General features: G+C 41.6%; 1 protein-coding gene across 1 annotated transcript in view; it reads right to left on the bottom strand.

Moving 5' to 3' along the window:
• ATXN10 (ataxin 10) overlaps nucleotides 1-24,241 on the bottom strand; it is a 123,083-nt gene that overhangs the window by 64,937 nt on the left and 33,905 nt on the right. The window contains exons 6-7 of the mRNA XM_081128205.1: nucleotides 15,273-15,353; nucleotides 7,487-7,652 (exon numbers count right to left, since the gene is read on the bottom strand). Coding sequence (XP_080984331.1) covers nucleotides 7,487-7,652; nucleotides 15,273-15,353 — 247 coding nt within the window. The remainder of the gene's footprint in view (nucleotides 1-7,486; nucleotides 7,653-15,272; nucleotides 15,354-24,241) is intronic.

Genomic DNA, 24,241 nt, shown 5'->3' with positions numbered 1-24,241 from the left:
ATGTGGTAGATGCTGTAAATTTAGGTCATAAAGGTAACATTTTTCAGAAGAAAAATAAATTACTTCCTTTTGTTAATTCTAAATGTGTATTTACTACTCTCTAATTAGGGGGTTTAAAGGTACTATTTTAATATAGCATTCTGCAATCTCAAAGCAAATAGCAAACAACACACATTTTTTAATACCTTGCATCTCTAATTTAATAGCTTCACTTGCTAGCTGAAAAGTGAGGGGAAAATATTTTAGATAAATCTGACATTAGCACCATGTTTAAAAGACTCAAGCAAACCCATTAACTTTGCACGGCCTCAGCATGCTCTTTTGTTAAATGGGTAGTTGCCCAGACTGCCATCTCCTAATCCCCTTTTTCCTTCATGAAATGGCTGATTGGTTCTAGGACTGGGGCAGATATGTACAAGATGACCCAGGACACCTTGTCATACTAGGTGGCAGAGAAGCTATCTGAAACTATCAGGACCATGTTCAAAAACACGAGAAGCAACCTGAGAGTCTGCCGTGGCCAGCAAAGGGCACATTAGGACATTAGGAAGAATTACACTTCAGTGGACTGGAAACAAGTCAAATGGTTTTAAAGCAACAACTTCATAATAACTACACAAAACGTGGTATTTGTCATCTTTGGATGATGCCACAAAACCAACTCGATACTCTGAATACTGGTAACCAAGGAGGGAAAATAAAATGCACCTTGTATAACCTAACAGTTGATTAGGGGAAGATTCTCTTTATAAAATACTGCAGCCAGTAAATGAAAAATGAATGATATTTTGCAACCCCTAACAATGAATGGGTCTAGGTAATAATCATTAACACTTACTAACATCATAAAAGAGACAACCAGACATTACGAGCCTCTTGATAAACATATGTATCCCCAATGATGAAACATTACTGAAAGGAAAAAAAAACAACTAGCTGAAATCTGAATAAGCTTCTGGACCTAATTTTCATTCACAGGAAATTCAAGGAAAAGACCATGTTAAACACCACCATGGAGATAAGCTCATCAAAATCCAAGCTGTAGAAACTCCCAGGTGAAACCATCCAATTTCTTCAACAAATAACTAGCACAGGAAAAAGGAAGGGCGGGGGGGGGGGGGGGGAGAAGAAGAGGGAGAGGAGGGAAGCTACACAGGAGGAGGAGACAGAGACCTATCGACCAACTAGCGCATGGCCGTTCTCTGCCAATTCAAAGACACAAACTTGGGGGGAAGCAGACAAACGGGGTAATATAAATACTGTTTATTTGATATTAAAATGTTATTGTTAAATTTTTAGATGTGCTAATTTGTATTTCAGTTACATGTGAAGATTCCTCAACTTTTAGAGATACAAGTAAAATATCAACTGATGAAATATGTTAAACCTCTGTTTTAATCCAGAGCAACTGGCATAAGAACAGGCAAATTATGAATGAAACAAGAATGGTACTGAATAGATATTAGGGGGTTGGAACAGATGATCTAAAAGTTTCCTTCTAGCTCCTAAATTCTATGACATTAACTAAAATAAACCCCAGCCCTGGTCAGGTAGCTCAGTTGGTTAGAGTGTCGTCCCATACACCAAGGATGCAGGTTTGATCCCCAGTGAGGGCACATATAAGAATCAGCCAATGTATATGCATCAATAAGTGGAGCAGCAAATCCATGTCTCTCTCTCCTTTCCCCTCTCTAAAATCAATAAATAAAAATTTTAAATGAATAAAATACGTCCCCCCAAAACTTAATCTATGTCTAACACATACCCAATTTTTTTTAATATATATTTTTATTGATTTCAGAGAGAGGAAAGGAGAGGGATAGAGAGAGAGAGAAACATCAATGATGAGAGAGTCATTGATCGACTCCACAACTGGGGATCAAGCCCACAACCCGGGCATGTGCCCTGACCACGAATCAAACCCCACTTGCCTGGATCCTAGGTCGACGCTCAACTGCTGAGCCATGCCCGGCTGGGCCACATCCCCAATTTTGATCACTAGAATCCTTTTATAAATAAAGTATTCTAATGAACATCTGGAAATTAATAATGAAATAACAGCCAGGAAAAATTACTCTCTTAAAAAATAAGAGTAATGTGTCGCATACCCTTCCAGTGTTTATAAGTATTACAAAGCAATAGTCATTAAATCAGGCACTAGGGGATTTACTAAAAAAGACATAGGCAAAACAAAGGAATAAGATTTGGAAGTGGGAAAAAAGAAAAACAGTATTTGTCTCCTGTTTACAAAATCTGTCTTTGAGCTTTAGTGTCTCTGAGCAATTTCTGTAAATTGTAGAAAAAAGGTAACAATGCAAATGATTCTTGTCCACAGAAATGCAGATGACTGGTCCTGCTGGAACACAGTTAACCACCGCCTCGTCGGGACGGCGCGCCTGTGTAAGTTCACTCCGCGCCCCTTTACTGCACATCTCGCTCCCCAGTCGGGGCGTGCAGGAGGCAGCCGATCAATGACTCATCGCTGATGTTTCTCTCTCTTTCTATCCTCTCCTTTCCTCTAGCTGAAATCAATTCAACATATATATAAAAACAAAAGCAATGGAAAAAATATCCAGTTGCTAACATCTTCTTTCTTCCCTCTGTAAAAAGTTGGCAGTCCAGAAATGGATCCAAAAATATATCAGAATTTAATATATGATACAGTAATTAAGTGGAGTGGAAAGGATGAGTTTATTCAGTAGATGATACTGATACAATAATGAAGAGCTAATGTTTACGGGACATTAGCTACATACCAGTCCATCTACTAGATGCTTCTATTAAAATACAATTGATTTTACAGGTAAAGAAATTGGGGCACAGAGAGAGTTAAACAGAGTTTCCAAAAGCTCACACCTGGTAATAGAAGAAATCAAGATTCAAACCCAAGCAGTCACAAAGATTATACAATCTTGGACAGTCAGAAGACATAATTAATTCATTTGGCTCTATACTTCATTTCTTACTCAAAAATAAATTCTAGGTTAATAAAAAATGTAGACAAAGTACTGAAAGAACTAGAACATAAAGGTGTGTATTTCCATAACCTAAGTGGAGAAGGCTTTACTAAAAAACTGCAGAAGCCATAAGCTTAAAATTAATAAGCCTAACTAGATTAAAAACAAATAAAAAAACTTCTAAAAGGCTAAGAATACCATAAATCAATTCAAACAAAATATTATGTTTCCAAAAATATGACAAGATCAGTTTTCTAAAAATGTTCATTAATAAATGTATTTTAAAAGATAAACTACCATGAAAACAAATTAACATATTGGTCCCTGAGGAGAAACGAACAGGAAATGGTAATTACATAGATTAGTGAAGGGTGGTGCCCACATATTCTGGGGCTCTACTGGTATGTCCTTTAGAAATATTCCTAAAATTTTACATAAACATACTCTCTCAGAAATTCAACTTCCAGGAATTTGTAATCAATCCAGATTTATTTGTCCAAAACTGCAGAGATATTTTTACAAGAATGTTCACCATACATTATTTGTAAAGGTTTTCTAAAATGCAAACCTGGAAGCACCTGAAATGTCCACTGATGGAGGACAGGTGGAGAATGGTGACTCATCTCTACAGTGAAAGGTGTCCGACTACTGAAAAGAATGAGGTACCTGCACACACGTGTTAACGTGAACGTATGTATAAGACACAGCAGAATACGTGAAAACAGGGCAAGCTGAGGAACACAACATGCATAACTGTAAAAAGGGTGAACAAAAAATGTGTGTGTACATACAAAAAAACCTTTGGAAGGAAAAGAAAAAGTACATGCTGATACCTCTGCAGAAAACAGATGGGGGCTGAACATTAAAGGGGACTTCTTAACTTTTTGTTTGATTTCAGCTTAAATTTTTTTTTCAATAAAACAAACATTATTTGCGTAATACAGATTTAATCCCGTACCAGTAGCAGGTGGCATGAAAGACTGACTTACTCCACAAGTATTTCTTAAACACCTGCTGTACAACACAGTGCAACTTAAGCTGGGGACGCAGGGAATGAAGTGGAATGAAACGCCCACAACCTGAAGACGACGCTCATATGATACAAAAAATGCAAAACTAGAACAAGTTTTTTAAACTTTCAGAAGAAAGGCAAGGCTCACTACAAATAATACCAAGTCTCAAGATAAAGCTAAAACTGAATCTTAAAGATTAAGCATATTAGAACTGACAAAAATATATCAAAAACTAGAAACAAGTATGCAAAAATATACCAAAAGACAGAAACGTATATTAATATGGTAATCTAAGACTAATTTTATAAAGGAAAAGATATGAATAAAACTTCAGGATCTTAAAGTCAAACAAATACATAAATTAAAAAACAGATGCTGTCTGGCGTGGCTCAGCGGTTGAGTGTCGATCTGGGATCCAGGAGATATGGGTTCGATTCCTGGTCAGGGCACATGCCCGGGTTGTGGGCTCGATCAATGACTCTCTCATCATTGATGTTTCTATCTCTCTTTCCTTCTCCTTTCCTCTCTCTGAAATCAATAAAGATATATTTTTAAAAAAAAAACACAGATTAAAAACAAATAAACCCAGATGCTATAAAAGTGATTGTTTCACTGATTTTTCAGGCATAGCACTATGAGTACTCTACTGGTTGTCCTGTCCTAAAAATATCACAAATGGGTAAATGCAGTGGTTTGCTGGTAAACTGGCTGAGAGGAGGAAGCAGGGGTCAAAAGCCCTAACTTGTACATTCACCAAGTTACACGGTATCAATATTTCACCAAGGCTGATTTCAAGCTACTAAGAGTCTGACAACCAGCTCACAAACATGTGACCCTAAGGTGTCAGTAAAGGCCAACGCCAGCACACCACAGTATATTTAAATATTGAGACAAAAGGTCTTGCAAAAAACTTCTGTGGCTTTTTAAAACTTCTGAATGAAAGGACAATGAATATACGCTAATATGCACAAGTCATGAGTGTATATAGATAAACTATCAAAAAGTGAACTATTTGGGCTTTTCAAAAGGAAGCTGTCTACAATTTTCTATCACTTAATTTAAATTAATTTCTCCTACCTTAGAGAAAAAACTATTTGGAGGAAAAATGTTAAATTTCCTAAATATAAAGTTACATCAGGTAACCTATCACAACACTGAACTCATCTATACTATAAATATAAGTGCCTTGAGAAAGTCTAAAGCTGAGATTTAACAAGTACTAGGTTTTCCCTCCTCTTCTGTCTCCCAGAGGAGTCATTTTTAACCTTCCTGGAAGTTCGGCTCACTGCTCCTCCTGCTGGAAACAGAGGCAAACCTGTCTCCAGAAAGGACAGGCAAGCCCATGAGTAAGGATGTTTTCTTTCTCTTCCATCACAGAAAATGACAGTTCAAATACTGGCTTTATCATAAGACCTAACATGGCCTGTATGAAAATCAATAGCAAAGGAACCTTGAGAACAAGTATATTCACCAAGAAGGAAACACACCTGCATGGTGGGAGTCACAGTCACGCCCTGCACTTGTAGCAGGAGTTCTCAGGCTCCCAAAATCATGCTCTCTCTCCAGATGCCACGGAACAGTGACCACATCCCCTATTCCCATCTGGAGACAGTGGACGGTCCCACCAAAGGCCAATCCCCTCACCTATTTGCCAAAGTGATTCCCTCTCTATTCATCACCCCTGTCAGTGCAGAAAAGACCCTTTATTGTGTTTTTGAACATGCACTGAGGCAGAAGTTACATGCAATAAAATACATGCTCTTAAGTCTAAGGTACTGAGCTGTGTCAATGTACACAGCTGTGTATAACACTTCTATTACCCATGATATTCCCGCAGGTCCCTCGGCCACTGTCCAGTCCAGCTGTCCAGTCCAGCCCCACGTGACATCTGAGCTACTCTGTCATTATAGGTAAGTTTTGTCTGCTACAGAATTTCAGAGGTGGAATCACAGAGTACAGTCTCTGTCTGGCTTCTCAGGCACTACATTTGGGACTCATCTCTAATCCTGCCTCAGAAATGCATTCCTTTTACTGCTGAGTAGTATTCCAGAGAAAAACCAACTCAACTTTAAGACCAAAGGGAAGAAGAAACAGAGAAAAATAAGGAGGATTTCTGAAGTGAAGAAGAGGGAGACAGAATTAATGTGAGCTAGCTTAGCAAAGGAAAGACCTGGATGACCTAGGGTAGGTCTCGGGAGAATCAAGACCTGAAGAAGCCAACCAGGACGGTGGATGAACAGGAATCTCCTACAAAGGTCAGAAGAAACAAACTCTGGAAGGCGACTTATCAATGAGCATCAAAAGCTTTAAAAATGGATAAACCCTTACACCCAGCAGTCCACTTCTAAGCCTGTGTCCTAGGTTAATACGCATGGAAGTGAACAAAGATGTAAGTGCAGAGATGTAACTACAGAGGCGTAACAAACAGAAATAAGGACAACCTAACTGTCTAACTCCCTGTAGCTGGACAAATAAATGACGATAAATTCTTTAGAGTGCTACACTGGCATTTTAAAAAATCGTAACAAAGTAATGTTTATTCATACAGAAAATATTCGCCTACTATGTGCCCACTATGTACATACTACATGAATTTAGTCAAAGCTTCTGCCTGCGTGGAGCTTACATTCAGAAGAAACAACAGGAATTCACAGGACAGCACAGGAGGGTTCCATTGTTGACGTCTGCGTGTGCACACATGTATATATGCAAGTACTTGATGTTATCTGCTAGTAAATATATTAACCAGAATTATTGTCATTAACTGAGTGGTTGTGAATCAAGACACTGTTTTCCTTTACCTGTATTTTCTTAACTGTTCTAAAATAAGGCTACTGTCCTAAGTCTATTCGAACTGCTCTAACAAAAGTAGCATAAACCAGTGGGTTATAAATAACAGAAATGTACTGCTCGCAGTTCCTGAGGCTGTAAATCCAAGATCAGGTGCCAGCAGAGCTGGTTCAGGTGAGGACCTCTTGCAGATTGCAGATAGCCACTTCTTGCTATGCCCTCATGAGGTGGAGGGGGCAAGGGATCTTTCTGGGGCACTAATCCCAGTCACAAGGGCTCCATCATGACCTGCTCATGTCCCAAAGGCCCCACTCCTAATACTATCATTTTTGTCATTAGGTTTTTAACATGGGGTGGAGGAAGGGGTGGCACAGAGACATTCAGGCTGTGGCGGATACTTGCATATTTTTTAAAAGCTTTTTATTTTTTAATCCTCAGCCAAGAGTATTTTTCCCATTGCTTTTCAGAGTGAGCAGTAGAAGGGAGAGAGAGAGAAACATCAATGTAAGAGAGACACATCGATTGGCTGCCTCCCACACTCGACCCAACGGGGCCAGGGACTGAGCCTGCAACTGAGGTATGTGCCATTGGCTGGAATCGCACCCGGGATCCTTCAGTACTTGAGCTAACACTCGAACAGCTGAGCCAAACAGGCCATGGCTTAAAAGTTCTTAAACAAGAATTCTCATAGAGGACCTCGCTGACTTAGGAGGTCTGTCTTCTCACCTCATCATCAGCATGCTGCCCAGCGGTCAACTTCAGCACGATCTTGCACTGATCCACGAAGGTGCTTGCGATCAACTCGGCGTGGCTCAGAAACACAGGGATGTCGTCCTTGGTCAGAGGCTCCTCGCCCACTATCTTGGCTATTATAAGGTCTAACAACGTAACCCTGTAAAACAAAGATTTTACATGAATATACTATATTGAAATTCTACACTGCTAAAAATATTTAGAGAGACGAGACCACTGTAAGAGAACACCTTTACATTTTAACTTCCTTACTTTGCTTATACTGTCTAAAGAAAACATTTTGTGTGTGAATAAAATTAGTCCTCATTACCTATTTTAAAAATCTTGATTTCCCTTTTTTTTTTAAAATATATCTTTATTGATTTCAGGGAGAGGAAAGGAAAGGGGGAGAGAGAGAGAGAGATAGAAACATCAATGATGAGAGTCATGGATCGGCTGCCTCCTGCTCGCCCCCGACTGGGGATCGAGCCCGCAGCCGGGGCACGTACCCTGACCGGGAATCGAACCCCGATCGCCTGGATCCTAGGTCGATGCTCAACCGCTGAGCCACGCCCGGCTGGGCTTGATTTCCTTGATGTGACTCCGCTATAGAAAGAAGCACCTTTTACATTCATTACTTTGAGCACTAAAATAACTCAACATTTCAGAAATTCTGTCCATTTCTACATCTACAATAACAATGGCACAGTTAAGTGGGCAACATTCCCTACTTACTAGAGCAAAGCATTTTACACACATTTTTTCATCTGCTCTACACAAAAACCGTGAGGCAGGTATTATCCTTAGCCTCCCAGGAAGGTGGGTAAAGGCTTCCTCAGGTTACTTGCCCAGGGTCACACATACTGAGCTGGTAGTCAGGATTCAGTCTCGGGCTCCCAGGTCAAGTGCCTTAACTGCTTGTTTTACTGCCTGTCTTGTAGAGCTTGGCTTTTTTGTTTCATCATTTTTGTTTACAAAAACATAAATCTGAAATCCAACCTATGCCATTTTTTATATCAATATTTAAATTATCAGTAAGCATTTTTATTCAACAACCTCTTTCCTTCTAGAAAAAAATAATCATACACAGGGCAATCTATCCAGCAAAAATCAAGTAGGACGTTCCTCAAAATCCTATTCTGATTTGGGATTATATGTATAAATCTTTATTTCTATACCAGAAAGGGTAAGAATATCTAAAATGCTTAGCAAAAGGGGGGGGAATACACTTACAGTAGGCATGGAGCATTTCTCTCTTTCTTTTTAAAAATTCTTTGGTTATTTTATTATTTTTTTTTAGAGAGGAGAAGGGACAGAGAAAAAGACAAAACCTGAAACCTGGGTATGTGCCCTGACCGGGAATCAAACCTGCCACCCTTTGGTATACAGGGCGATGCTCCAACTGAGCCACCCGGCCAGGACATGGAGCATTTCTTACTGAAAGAAAAAGAGTAGTTGCTTACTACTTCAAGTTAAGGAATATATTTTGATGGGAAAGATCATCAGTCTGGGGAAAAAAATCACCCACAGACCTAAAACCTCAGATTTCTTATAGCAATTATTATTCCAAAATAAAACAAACAAATAACCCCCTCAATTGAGTACAAAGTAACAACGAATAGTACAGCATTAGAGTATTTTATTTGCCCTTACTCACATATAACCTTTGAAAACGAAGGGGGTACTCTCAGGCCATAAAGCCAGGCCTTCCATTTGCCCAAGCAGATGGGCTCTCCTGGAGATAATCCCAGTAATACGTCCCCTCCCAACTCACCATGCACATATCACCATCCGGCAGAGCTGCTATTTTACATCTTTGTTTCCTGTCACTGTCACCGCTGGAACATAAGCTCCATGAGGACAGAGGTTTTTGCCTGGTATATCATGCAAGCACTCCATAAATACTTGTTGAATGAACCAAAAAACATGTTACTGACACAAAGCCTAACCCTGGCCTTCAAGCCAAGAGTATCTCTTCGTTGCTCTCACGAGTGTCTTTTATTCCAACCAAACTGGACTCCCCAGGTTCTCCAAAACACATCCAAAGCTTCCTTCATCTGCACCTGCCAGTCCTGTTCCTTCAACCAGAAAATGTCCACTGTCCTTAACATGTGCTGGCAAATCCTGCGCCCCCCTACCCAGCCTGTCAAACGCTGCCTCCTCCACAAAGTCTGAACTTACTTCCAAGGCCGCAGTGACCTCTCCCCTCCACCCATGTCCCTAAACCACTGTACTTGATCTTCTCCTGTGACATCACCAAACTTATCGTGTATCACAGTTGCCAACGCCCTTACTGCACCTCTTCCATTCAGGATCTCTGGCAAAGTTCACAGAAAGCCTAGAGGATCCTTGAGGGGAGGCCCTGTGTCTAATTTAAAGTGTGCCATCTCCTTGAAGATAAGACAGTGAGTGCCCTGTTCAGAGCAGGGAGTCAGAATTACTTATTAAAATGGAGCAAATCAAAGCTGGAACAGAAGCCACAGAGGCGTAAGAAGTGTTCGCAGCCTTTGCTTTCCGCTTGTAAAGCACCACATCTTTCTGCATTTAGGCCCCATTTCCTTTAATCCTAAGTGGTTGAATATATCACAAAATTTGCTGGCATAATTAAATTGCTTCCATGTGTGTATATGTCCAATTTAGAAGTCATGAGAGACAAAAGTACAAATCTCAAGCCAGAATATTTTTGGTTGATGTTTCTTGAAAACAAAGTTTGCTGCAGCTAGAAATCTGGCGGAGGCTGTAAAACCACGTATAATATGAACCACAAGACCCACCTCCAGCAAAATCTACCTGCCAATGAAACAGAAGATGGAGCGTCACTCCTGTCCTCACTCAGTCACTGGGCTAGCACCTGTGGACCACCCGTGGCATCTAAAACTCCATATTCAACACACCAATATTAGAGAAACACGGGTATTCAGGACAAACGAACCACCAGATGAGAGGATAGTTCTCTTTCCTTAAAGGTATACAACTTACATGTCCTCATACAGGGCACTGCTGGGTGTCTTAAGTTTTCACATGTAACACAAACATTATCCTACCTTAATGGCCTTCAGCAGGTGGCCCAGTGCAGCAGCTATCAAGACATCCCCCAGAGCCAGGCTGCCTGGCCTGAATCCTGGCTCTGCTGTCCACTGCAGTGAGACAGGGGACAAGCTACCTAACCTCTGTCCCTCAGTGCACTATCTACAATGCAGGGACAGTAATAGCACCAGCCTTCTAAGGCTGACATGGATCAAGTTATGATTTGTAGTGCTTAGGACAGTGCCCAACTTACCTAATAAGAGCTGTGTGCAAGTTCATTAGAGAAAAAGCTATAAATGCTTTCACTGCTAATGTACTTGGAGTAAAAGCAATTACTTACCCCTTAGCGTCAAGCACAGAAGAAAGGGGAGGGTGGGTCTTTAGTGACATTTTTTAGATTTAGGATGTGGTGAATTAAATGTTAAATTCCTGACTTACACATGTTCTCATATAAAATAAGCATTTTGAAAAGAGCAAGGTCTTGGCCTAGATACCACCTTCACATCTCACTGTGCCTGGAAGAAGTACAACTTAATATCTGATGCCCAAGGGTAGCAGCCCCTTCTCCTGCCATCTGTCCTGGAAATAGCCTTGCTGTGTCTCCTTCGAGTCTGGCCTTCTGCCGGCCTTGGGCGTATCTCTGCTGGCCCCCAAAAGATCAGGGGCTGTAACTGTTTTTGACTGACAGTTACTCCAGAATGACAGTATTACCATCTCTCAGGTGACAGAATGATGCAACTAAAAGCAGCATTCCCTTCTTGATCACCAGTGTGATAGGCAGTGCTGGTGTTATCAGCATTTCACACACCAGGAAAACTCACTGAATGAAATTCAATTAAAAATAAAGAAAGAAGCTCCACAGGAAAAAATAGTCTAGCAACAGCATGCTAGCTTGGTATTCTCCACGCTTTTTTATCAATTAAAAAATCTGCACCACACACCTCCCATATATGCAATCTACAGATAACTTACAACTGACAAACTAGACGTTAAATATTAATAAAGCTTAGCTGCTTTCTTACTTTTTTAGACAAGTAAATATAATATTTACTTGACACACTCAACAGGCCCGTTTTGTACACCCCACTTGGAGACCAGTGCACTAGTGGAACAACTGTAAAACGATGGCTGTCACCAAATACAGGATAGACACCTGAAGAAAGGGGGCAGCGGCATAGCTCCACAATTCTGCCCACTCCATGAACTAGAAGAGACTTGAGCAGAGTGACCAGTCCTGGGAGACTTTCCCCGTTTCCTGTCTGCCCTCGCCCTCTGCCCTGGCGGCTCTTTATGGGGCCATTTCCACGGTATGAGAAGCCCAGAGAGCTCCATGTCACTATCTGACACCTTTCTTACAAATGAAATGAGGAAGCAGAGCTAAGTGTGGCCACACTGATGGCTACAATTAAGGAGCAGTGACCATCAGCAAGCTAAGCACTGCCCCTGAGCAACAAGTACCTGACTCGCCAACCTCCCCCACCAGCGATCTTCACCAGAGCTCCTCTGAGCAAAGCCAGGCCTGCAGCTGCAAAGCATCTAGTCTCCACTGACTGAGCCACCTGCTGTCTAGTGTCAACAGGGACAGCACCCCAAAGACATGTTTCGTGGTGTTTGGTGCCAGTGGAGTACCCCTTCTACTCCAATACTGATTCCGGTGGGTGTGAAGGACAGAGAAGTCATGAGAATCAGTCTTTGTCCTGGAAGAACACGTATTCTAGCAGAGAAGCACTAATTAATGATAAACCTGCAGCTGAGGATGCAAAAAGAATTTTGCCTGGGGAAGTCAGGAAAGCCACCAGGAGGCAGGTGGGGTGTGGGAAGGGCCTACAGAGCACCTGCATCGTCAGGACATGGTGGTCAGGGTGCGTGGAGGGAAGACGCACGTGCAAACGCAGGGCACGAAGGGGAGGCCTGGGGGGCTGGGACAAGTTGTGTGTGGCTACAGTGTGGTGACTGGCAGGGGAGGTAGGCAGGAGTTGGAAATGAAGCTTTGTAAAGGGCCTCCCATACCATGCCATGGAATTTAACTGCACCCTGTGACAGGTTAGGGCAGGGCGAGACCCGTGCTGCCCACAGTAGATAACAGAAGGGAAAACGAAAGTAAACCAGCCAGACTTCAAACTCATCTGTCTGTGCTCACAGCAGCATTCCTCACAACAGATGAGAGCTGGGAGTAACCCATCTGTCCACCAAGGGACGACTACATAGCAAAATGTGATCTAAACGCACAGTGGAATATGATTCAGCCTTAGAGAGGCAGGAAATCCCGACCCTGCTGCAACACTGAACCTTGAGGGTATCATGCCCAGTGAAATGAGCCAGTCACAAAAGCAGAAACGCCGTGTGATCCCGCTTACATGGGATATAGTCAAATTCAGAGACAGAAAGTAGGATGGCGGTTGCCAAGGAGAACGGGAAGGGGCATTGTTTAATGAGGCAGTCTCAGTTTTGCAAGATGAAAAAGTTCTGGAAATTGGTTCCACTACAATGTGAATACATTTAATACCACTGAACAAGATGGTTATGTGTATTTTATAGTCTAGTCATAGGTGTCCTAAGGGTAAGCCAGAGCTGTGACAAGAGAGTGCACTCACAAGACACTGAGATGGAACACTGACCAATGTGACCTGCACAGTGGAGGCGGCAGCGCTGAGGAAAACGCTGAGGTTTCTCAGGCAGCAGATCGTATCACACTAACCAGTACACCAATGAAGCCTTTTGTAAGAAAACTCACTCGCTCACGCTTTTATTCAAAAAACTTTGTTTTGCACCTGTTCCGTGACACCACGGCCTGGGAAATATGGACACCTCATAGTAAAAAAGACCAAACCCCTACCCTCACGACACCAGCCGCCTAACGCACTGTCACACAGCAGCAAGCAGGTGCGTGGTACAGCTCTATGTATGGTAACTTACGTGATGAAATGATAGCACTTCCCCTTTGGAAGAACAATAAAATAGGAGATGACACTGGAGCAGAAACCCTGCATGAAGTAGGGAAACCACAGCTGCAACTATTTTATAAATGAAAATGGAAACTGGTTAGTCTGCCATCCTCATTCGCTTAGATAATGGATCAGTTTAAAAACAGATCACTTGATAGCAATGTGGAAAATACACACGTGAATATTCAAGCACAATTAAACTGTGTGTGCGCGTACTCACGTGTTCCTTACTGCTCACCGTGCTCCTTGTTTTAGGTCACAAACCACACACTAGATCAGATGGATTTAACTGACATCTACAGAACATTTCACCCCAAAGCTGCAGAATATACATTCTCCTCAAGTGCACATGGGATGTTCTCAAAGACAGACCACATGTTAGGAAACAAAACAAGTCTCTACAAGTTCAAGAAGACTGAAATCATACCAAGCATCTTCTCGGACATTTACACCATGGAATACTATGCAGCTGTAAAAATGAAGGATCCCTTGTCCTGGGAGACAGCATAGTGGGATCTGGAGAATATTATGCTAAGTGAAATAAGCCAGCCAGAGAAAGACAAGTGTCACATGATCTTACTCATAGGTGGAATCTAATGAACAAAATAAATCAATGAACAAAATAATTCCAGAGACATAGAAACATGGAACGGACTGATGAATCTCAGGGGAAGGTGGGAGTGGGTGGGGGGGGAGAGATTAACCTAAGAACTTACATGCATATATGCATAACCCATGGACACAGACAGCAGTGTGGTGAAGGCCTGGGGGTAAGGGGTCAAGGGGGGGGGGGAGGACATATGTAATACTTTCAACAATAAAGATACATTTTTCAAAAACTACAAATAAATCTTTTTCAGGAATAATGTATATATATGTGGTGGGGCAGAGGGAATGGATTTAAGAGCATGAACTTTAAAAGTATGAACTTTTCTTTTTTGTTAAAGATACTGAAGAAGAAAAACCACCACTTAACATGACTACAGAGGAGTGCATAAAGCTTAACGTTAGACCGAACGCACAGGCAGAACCTCAAAACCACGGCAATTATAAAAATGGTGACTACAATCTAAAGAGTAACATTTTTTTAAAGTTTTTAACCATTATATCAGTTTTTGATCGTCAGATTTCTGGTAAGTTTTATTTTCCTAGACAGCATTTCCAATAAGGCTCGGAAAACACATCCTATTGGAATGGAAAGAGAACGATTGGAAAGTGAATTATTTTTTTCAATCCTCTAATTTTATAGGTCAAGAAACTGAATCCAAACACGGTAAGAGACCTGGCTGCAGTCACACATGGGATTTCCATCACAAGGCAGGGAGCCCAGCCTCGCTCGGTAGGGCACCCACTGCTCTTCCCGCTACCACAGCGCTGAGGCGTCAGCCAGGCACTGATCTTCCGTGGGTCTGAATTTCCTACAGGAAACTACAGTCCCGGTAGAGTAACCCAAACTATTGTACCAGTGAGATGGACAAATGGGCACTGTTCAATATACAGCTGTAATATCTAGTTGCATGAAGTACTAGTATAAAATCACAGTACAAGCATAACATTCTACACCTAATGTTTTTCAGTGTCTTTACTAAACAATGGTGCCAACCTGGATTCTGCAGCCCTACATTAATCACTGCCTGTTGTGGCTAAGCTGTAATGTTAACCAACCAATTTAAAACCATTACTGACACAGAAACATGTAGTTAGAGATTTTGTGCCAACTAAAAAACCACACAGTTTTTCAGTCATGTGTACAGGATACTCTATATGGAATGCTAAAGACGCAAAACCACAATGGTTTTTGGGGTTACCTTTCTTGATTGCTCATTTTGGCATACATGGCTTTTACCAATTCCGGGCTTTTCAGAAAATGGTCTGTAATAACCAGGAACCTAGGAAAAAGGAGGAGAAGGTTTGGTTACTAGAAACACAGTGAGACAGACATGGCCTTATCTACTCATAGGCGTATCTCACACATAAAAGTTATAATCTTAAAATGCTTTAAGAGAGTCACATACTATTTTCTAGTAGCAGCTAAAAGAAAATTGAAACTCTTAAAATACTTTTCTCCAATTTTACTTCTGAAAAGTTTATTGAAATGATTCTGATGTACTCAACTGGAGGGAAGGGCCTGCCGTCGCGCTTATCTAAGCGGAGGAAGGAAAACACTTCACTATAGTTTAAAAAGTAGAATGAAATTTAGCTACAAACTCAGGTGTAAACAGAATACATATTAAACTGTTTTAGTCAGAAGTTCAGCGCCAACATGAACTGGCGAAATAGAACATCCTACTTTTTACTTAAACGTCCGCCAACAACACAGAAGAGAACACTGGCTTGATTATCTCGTCTGAGGGCTCAAGTTACCAAGAAAACATCCTCAATGTCAAGCAGTGCAGTCATCCGAGCTCAGAGATCAACTGTGGAAACCCCCAGGCAAAGATTATATGCATATTTCTTCAAAGTGCCACTGTGACAACCAAAAAGATTGAATGGTATTATCAATTAATTCTGAATCTTACTTACCAGAGGGCATCTAAGACTTAAGGACTAAAGAACACACGGTTCATAAGCAAGGTTAGAGTAACAGGAGCGACTGTTAAACAATAAACATATTTACAACCATAGTTCACTCACTTAACAAATGAAAGTATGGCCTTCAGAAAGAGAACCGCATGAAGCATATTAGCTACCACAACACAGTCACTTCCCATCAAACAAAACCTAAACACCTTCTACATCCTGCACAACCTTTAGAAGACCTGATCAACATTTCAATGTATAGCATTTCTAACAATAATGGGTAATATTCAAAATTCTCAAATAATTTTCATACCAATTTAGGTAGCTCATCAAACTGCAACAATAGAAATCCATGCATTTCATACCATGTACATAAAATTGTGATCCTTAAGTTAATTCATATAATTCAGCTATTGGGAACTTAAAATATTTTCCCATAACAATATTCACTCAAAAAACACAATGTTCCAAATACTGTGCTAGAGGCTACATCACAAGTCATATTTCCAAACTCTAACAGTAGAGAAAGACCCAAACATAGATAGATAGTTACATATAGACACACATCATGGATTACCAAAACCATAGTTATCTAACCACAGGGCTGGGGGAAGGGGGAAAAATGGGCAAGATCAAGGAGGCTGGAGGGGGTTCTGTGACTCACTAGTTGAGGGGGGAGGGGAGGACATTCAATTAGACAGAACAAAAAAAACCTTGGAAAAATGGCATGACGGGAAAAATAGCAGTGTGCTCAAGGAACTATAAGCAGTAAAACACTATTAGGGTTTAAAGAGGCTGAAGGCCCAAATCCTTCAATGATTTTGATAAAGAGCCCTCAGCTGTCTGCCTCAGAAGAACTGCCCCAGCTGAAGAAAACTGCCGCAACTGAGGCTCGAGTTTACTGAAGACTGAGGTGTGACCATACCTTCTCTTTCATGATATTGGTCATTTGTTGTTTTTAAAGAACTTGGCCTTTGTTAATTTTCTCTATTTTTCTGTTTTCTATTTCACTGACTCTTGCCCTTACCTTTTACTATTTTCTTCTTTCTACTTACTCAGGATTTACTGTGCTCTTCTCTTCCTAGCTTCATAAAGTAGAACCTTAAGTCACTGATTTCAGACCTTCTTTTCTGATATAACTACATAAAGCTATAAATTTCCCTCTAAGACCTGCTTTAGCTTTATCCTAGGAAATTTTACACTTTCTTTATCCTTCAATTCAAAATATTTTTAATTTGTCTTGTGATTCCTTCTTTAATAAATTGATCATTTAGATGTGTTAATTTCTAGGTATCATCTTCTTATGGTTTTCTAATGTAAGCTCATTATGACCAGAGATGTTTTCTGTCTGATGGGAATCCTTTCTATGCTAACAGAGACTTTTTTAATAGTCCAGGCTATGATCTACTTTGTGAACACAACACATGCAGTTGAAAAGATAATGGATTTTGCAAATGTTGACATAATGTTCTATAAAAATCACTCAGGTGAAGACAGTTACCTATCTCAGTACTACTGAGGTCAACCACATCGACACTGATGTTTACATATTCCTTCTATCAATGACTGAAAGCGGGTGTTAAAATCTCCAACTCTCACTTCCAATTCTGGCCATCATGAATAACAATCTACCCTCCTACCTTAACTATAAAAAAAAGATAAAATACATCAAACAACAGTTTTCAGACAATCGAAAACTGACCCAAGTCAATCAGGTTGTGAAAATAAAACACAAAATATTCTAATAAAAGTGTCATAAATATGATTTGATCAGTGTGTTTACACAATCCTTAAAGCCCAATTAGCAGACTGAGAGCCATTACTGAAGGAAGGAGTTAGTTGCACAGCTGGAATGTGCTGAAGAAGTGGAGCTTGAACTGAGGTTTTCCACATACAGGGGCGGGGAGGGTGCAGCAATGAGGAAAGGACGAAGGAAGGCAAGGCAGGTGTCGTGTCACTGTGACCACTGGCATTGTCTGAAGCAAAAGTGAAAGCAGTTTCATACTTGGACCTTTATGTCAAGATAAAGTCCAAGTGAGTCAAACACTTAAACGTCAAAACTGAAATGACAATACTGGAACACGGCACTAGAAGAAAACCTGAGTAGAGGAAAGGCTGTTACAGCTATTATCAAAAATCTGTAACATTAAAAAAAGACTGACAAATTCGTCTACTAAAAAATCAAAAATTTTACATGAAAAGGTACCACAAAACAAATTTAAAAAGAAAAAAATGTTTACATTTTATTTCCAACAAAGGGCTAATATTCCTAATTTAGGAAATATTCCTACATATATTTTAAAAAAAAGAAAAAAGACTGACATCCTACTAAGGAGAATGGGTAAAGAAAAATGAGAACGCACATAAAAGAAAAATAGGCCCTTCAACATATAAAAAATAAAGAATAAAACTACTATTTTAAACCTTGGCAGGACCTGCAAATCTAAAACCTGGACAGCACACTCAGTCAGCAATGATGTGAAAAACCAGGTCCTCCAAGGGATGTGTGGATGGCACAACCTCTATGAAAGACAGCTTGGAAGAGTTTGTCGGATTCGGGAAGCACACCCCTCTGAGCAGTAACTGCACTCGTGAATTTACCCGACAATCATACCTGCCCATATGCAATATGACAGATGCGTGAACAAGGCTATTCACTGCAACGAGAAATTGGAAACAGCCTAAATGTTCACCAATAAAGGACTGAGTAAATAAATCCTCACACATTCGTACACTGGAAGACAAAAGATAGAGGACGTCCTTTACACAATGATATGGAAGGATCTCAAAAATGCAAAGGGAGCGAGAGCTTAGCAGTATGGGACGGGCTTGGAGGAACGGGGCGGACGGTGGGGAGGGAAACTGCACGTGGATATTTGAACGACGTGAATGTGTATCAAAATATTAAATATGTGCTTTAAGTAATATGTCTAGGCAAAGTTATCTCCATTTCTTTCTGTTTAATAAATATTCTCCAAAGAGTGAAAGTACTGCCGAATCTTGGTGGGAAAACCAGTCAGGTGACACTGCTGGCTCCTCAGGTGTCAATGGTGGAGAACTCAGCTAAGTTTTATCTGAACAGCAGCTATTTCTGGGCAGGCAAAGTTCAGTCATTTTCTAAACAATTTTATAATAAGTCTCTACCTCCCTTCTCAAACAGACAAAGACAAACAGAAAGAAAAGATGAATTCACTTCACCTATCATGGCAACACAAAATTCGGCTTATCTAAAATCTGTCCAAACCTGGTCACTGAAATGCAAGGAGCATCTGTGTGCACAAACCACGTCCCAGACAGCACTGCCAAATCTGTCTTTCATCTCCTCCCCTGCACTCAAGTCATCCTTCAACTCTGAGGTTAAGTCTCATGTTGTGTGGAAACCTAGCTCCTAGCCTGGCCTTGCTTTTCCCCCTCACCCCACAAATCTCATCCTAAAGTCTCATCAGCCCTCCTTGCTCAGCATGTTCTGTCTATTCATTTCTCTTCACCCCCATGGCTACCACCTTCACCTAAAATACCACCACCTCTTACCTGGGCGACAACAACTGCCCCCTAACAGGTGTCCCAACCTCCATTCTTGCCCTGCCCTCGTCCAGGTCAACATCTGACCAGCAGCCAGAGGGGTCTTTTAAACGTAAGCCAGGCTGTTGCATAAAACACCCCCATCACCTCCTGTGGCAGAGTAAAATCAAGGCCTTTTCCTGTTCACAAAGCCCTATGTGACTGGCCTCCAGTTACCTCTCGGACTGCACATGCTACTATTTTCTCCGTCACCCATGCTGCTGTAACCATCCTGGGCTCCCTAGTCTTGCAACAGAGACCTGTGCTGTGGGCCTGTGCACCAGGATAGTCACTTCCCAATGTGCCCCCACCTTTACCCACGGACTTTCCAATGGTGGGCTATCTAGCTCTCGGATCAAATGTCACCAACGCAGAAAACTCCTGACCTCAAAATTTTAAAGTGGCGCCTAGTCACTCAGTGTCACATCTCCTCACCTGAGTACTTCATTAGGTCTGATGCTCTTCCTTGTTATTTTTTCATTGTCTGTCCTCTCCTCTAATCGCATTTAAATTACCACCAATAAAATGCAAATATGACACACACAGCGTTTACTGTGTGCCACGCTCCATTCTAAGGGACAGCTTAGTGCACAACATGCTGTGTATTTTTCTTCAAAGCATTTACATAACTTTTTGATAGATTTGGGGTTTTTTGTTCATTATCTCTCACTAAAAAGTACTATCTTAATAATCTTGAATCTCCAGTGTCATGAACAATACCTGGCACACGTCAATCAATAATTCATGAATTATTTATGTATAAAGGAGCACCTATAAGTTTTCTGAGTACCTAGAAGCCCGCACGGAATGGGAGCGATTCCTATACCATAGGTTCTCAGAGACAAAAGCAAGTCACATCCTCATGAAAAGAGCAATGACTCCCTGCACGGGGCCAGCCCCGTCCTGTCATGATGGGCAGTGCTCTTAGCAATGTCCTTGAGGCAGGCTCCAAAACAGACAGGGCACAGCCGCCTGGGCAGCTTCAGCACTGCTCCCGTGTGAGCCAGACCCTAGCCAGGGAGGCATAGACGGGCAGCTTTCAGACTGGCAGGAGCAGCCCAGGGGAAGCTCGGAGAGCACCTGCAGAGGCAGATAGACTGTTCACCTCTTGGGTGAACCTCCTAAGTTTTCTTTTGCACTTGTGAGATCCCAGATAAGTACTGAAAGGCACTGACATCCAGTTCACACTCAATGTGTTACCAGTCAAATGCAAAACCACATGCTTTAAAAGTCACCCGAACAGAAGACTGGCTCATCTACTCTAACCAAACATAATATAAAAGGCAAGGTCACCAGAGCAAAGGCAGGAATGACACCTTCCCATGACACTCCTTAAAAAAAGGTGCAGCACCACCATTCAAGGCCCAGCAGACAGCAAGTCAGGCAGGTCTGCTACCCAACAGTCCTTGTGCCAAACCAAACACTCAGTGAGCTTGCAACCACACACCTTTCAACAAACTGTGGGACGTGAACTTCAAAAGTCTGAGAACTTCAAATCTAAATCAATACCTTCACTTTAGAAATAAGGAAAGAGAGGGCGCGGAAGCTGAGTGTCTGGTGAAACGCTGCGCACAGCTTCCTGGCTTCGTGGGCCTCCTAGAGTGTCCCTGTTGCAGAGCCTGGGATCTGCTCAAACAGCTGCTCTGGGAAGAGGTTTCAGGTGACCGCAAACCTGAGTTAGGCCTGGTTCTTCATGTCGCCCGTCTTCAGTTCCAAATGAGCAAAGGTTCACTCTCATTCACTCTCTTTCATTCAATAAACAGGAAGCGTCTACTTGTGAGTGAAGAGCAGCATTTTGACTTCCACTTTGGAACTATGTATTTAGAGGACAACAACTGTTACATTCGGTTTACAAACATATCAGAAGAAGGTGTTCTGTGTGGACACCTCTACAAACACTGGGAATTGTCTGCTATACCGCCTCACAGCCTAACACTCACTGTAAAACACTGACTGTACGTAACACAACACACAGCAACGACGACAGAATGCTCTTCCAGCGCCTCAAAAATGGCGTGTAAGTGGCTGTCAATTATGCGCAAGTTTTTATGTGGCAGTTGCATGGATTATTTTTCTAAATATAATACATACACTCTCCACTCCCTGGTGCTGCATAAGTTACAAATAAATTCTCAATTTTCAGTCAGAATTCACTGCATTTACTTTCTTACCAAATCTCCACTCAAGAGAAACCACAGATGAAAACTTACAACAAAGAGACCTACTCATGTTCCATATTTTCTAAGTTACACGCTTGAAATTTGTGATTAAATTTTCTTGTAGAACTATTTCTGTAAATTCAGAAACCTTGTGGTAATATTGTATGAGGGAGGCGGGGTCCCACTAATCTAAAACCTAAAATGCCAAAGGACATCTAGAGACTGTTAGTAATACTCAAGTAATAAATACTCCAACTCTGTAGAAAGTAAAATTGTCTTGGGGGAGTGTCAGAAATGCATCTATCCACAGGCAGCAGGAGTGGAAGGGGCATCAGAGAAACACACCTTTATACTCTAAAAAGAAAAAAACAGAGATGTGACCCTGTCCACGCCCTGGGTTGCAAATGCGCTCCTGAGTTCTCCCCGTCGGTGCCAGTGGCGGGTGCTGGGGGGCCTGGTCCACCCCCCCAATCACTTTCTGCCTCTGGTGCCAGAGTGGACCCGCCCTAGGCAGTTGGAGGCAGAGCTGTTTAATAGGGAAATTCCTCATTTAAATGTGATTACAGAGCAGCCGGGTTCACAAAGCAGGCTAATGCCAAGCACTGCCCACACTGGCCAAAGGCCAAAGTGCATGAGGTCCCTCTTCCCATCTCTCTCTCTCTCATTTATAACTGAGAAGCATGTGAACAGTTACAAGTAGATTAACCATTATTTGCATTACAGTGTTTATATACCAGATAGAAGGGAGTAAAAGCCATCTGACGATCAAGGAGCACAGGGAAAAAGACCATTAAAAGTGACTATGGCACTGGGAAACAGGTAACCCTAAAGTGAGAGTGTGCCACTTACTCTCTCCATTTCCACACGTGGTATACAATATCATAGCCAGACTTGTAACATAAATAAAATCTATTTCACTGACTGCAAAAACCTGGAAAATGTTCTTGCACCTGATTGAGTGAAGAATTTCATTTAAACACACTCTTGAATATGAATGCCACTGTCCTGTTTGCTTTGAGATCTGGGAACTCCACCCAAAGCTGCTTTATACAGCCACCTGGGCAAAGCTCACAGAGCTGCTACAGCAAATAACCCCTTGCTCCTGTTAGTTAAACAACATGTAGGAACCATCAGCCTGATGATTCAATGGCGATGCTGCTTCTACTGAAAAACAAGTGAGATAAAAATCTCTGAAAAAAATATACTAGTTGGATCCCCTGAATGCTACACTTGCAAGGCCCAGATGAAATGTGGCTCATTACACACAAGAGCATTTCTGCCACCCTTCCTTTACTACCCCACTAGAGAGAAGCAGATGTTTTAAGGGTGACGAGCACACATTTTAGCCTGAAAGAGCAGGGCTTGGGTCTCAGTCCTAACCCCACCGGCAGTGGACACTGGACATGTGTCCACCCTCTCAGCACCAGTGTCCAGTTTCTCCAGCTTCTAGTAATAACATCAGAATGCACCTCCAACCAAATAAGAGAAATCAACTAATATTTAACTTCGAAAGCAGAACAGACAATGAAAATGACTCGTTTACCATCAAACACTGAGTTCTTATAGATATCTGCCATTTTTTTCCCTAATGTCCCTTTTTCCTTCTTTGAACAACAGAAATGTTTCCTTTCAAGAATGAACCCAAACCTGCCAGCTGGGGCTCAGTCCCACAGCTCCAAAAGCTCCACCACAGAGGCGAGCACACGACCCCCTCGGCCCTGGAAAAAGTGGCTGACCCGGGGATGAGAACATGAACCTAGGAGGGCCACTTGCACATCCTGCAAAGATCTGGCGGGTTAACTTTCTCCTGTAGGATACCTCTTTGTTGAATTCCCAAACTTATCAATATATTTGCCAAGCAATGTTTACAAAAAAAAATTTTTCCTTACATCCTAAAGTATTCCAACATGTCATAGAAAGATGTACACACAGAAAGTCACAGGTTGCATTCCACATGCAACTGGAAGTCAGAGTTGTGTGTAGACATCTTGGGAAGCACATTTAACAGACCACACCACACGACAGTGTAAACAGCCTTTCCGTGCACTGGGAAACCAAAACCTACGCGTGCCTTGCTGTTCTGCAGGGGTCTGGACCCAACCCACAGCACCTCTGCAATACACCTACGCATGTTCTAGAGAAGGCTGATCTGAACCCTCTGGACTGAGAACCAGATAAGCTGAGGCAACTGAAGGCCAAGGAAACCATCACCCAACTTATTCAACAAATATGACATAGCAGGTACTTTCTCCATAAAGGGCCACGTAGTAAATATTTGAGACTATGTGGGCCAAAGTCTCTGCCACTCGGTCTGTCATTGTAGCCTGAAAGCTGCCACAGACAATACATAAATTAATGAGTATGGCTTGTACCAATAAAAATGTATTTATTATAAAAAATGTAAGTATTATAAAAACAGGCCATGGGCTGGATTTGGTCCATGGACCCTAGTGTGCCAACACGTTCTCACGACCAATTACAGGGCACTGTGGGGCTAGTCTTATTACCCAGCAACAAACAAACAAACAAGAAAGTAA

This window comes from Miniopterus schreibersii (assembly GCF_964146895.1).
Source record: "Miniopterus schreibersii genome assembly, chromosome: 2".
Lineage (NCBI taxonomy): Eukaryota > Metazoa > Chordata > Mammalia > Chiroptera > Miniopteridae > Miniopterus > Miniopterus schreibersii.
This window is presented reverse-complemented; position numbering and strand designations above follow the sequence as displayed.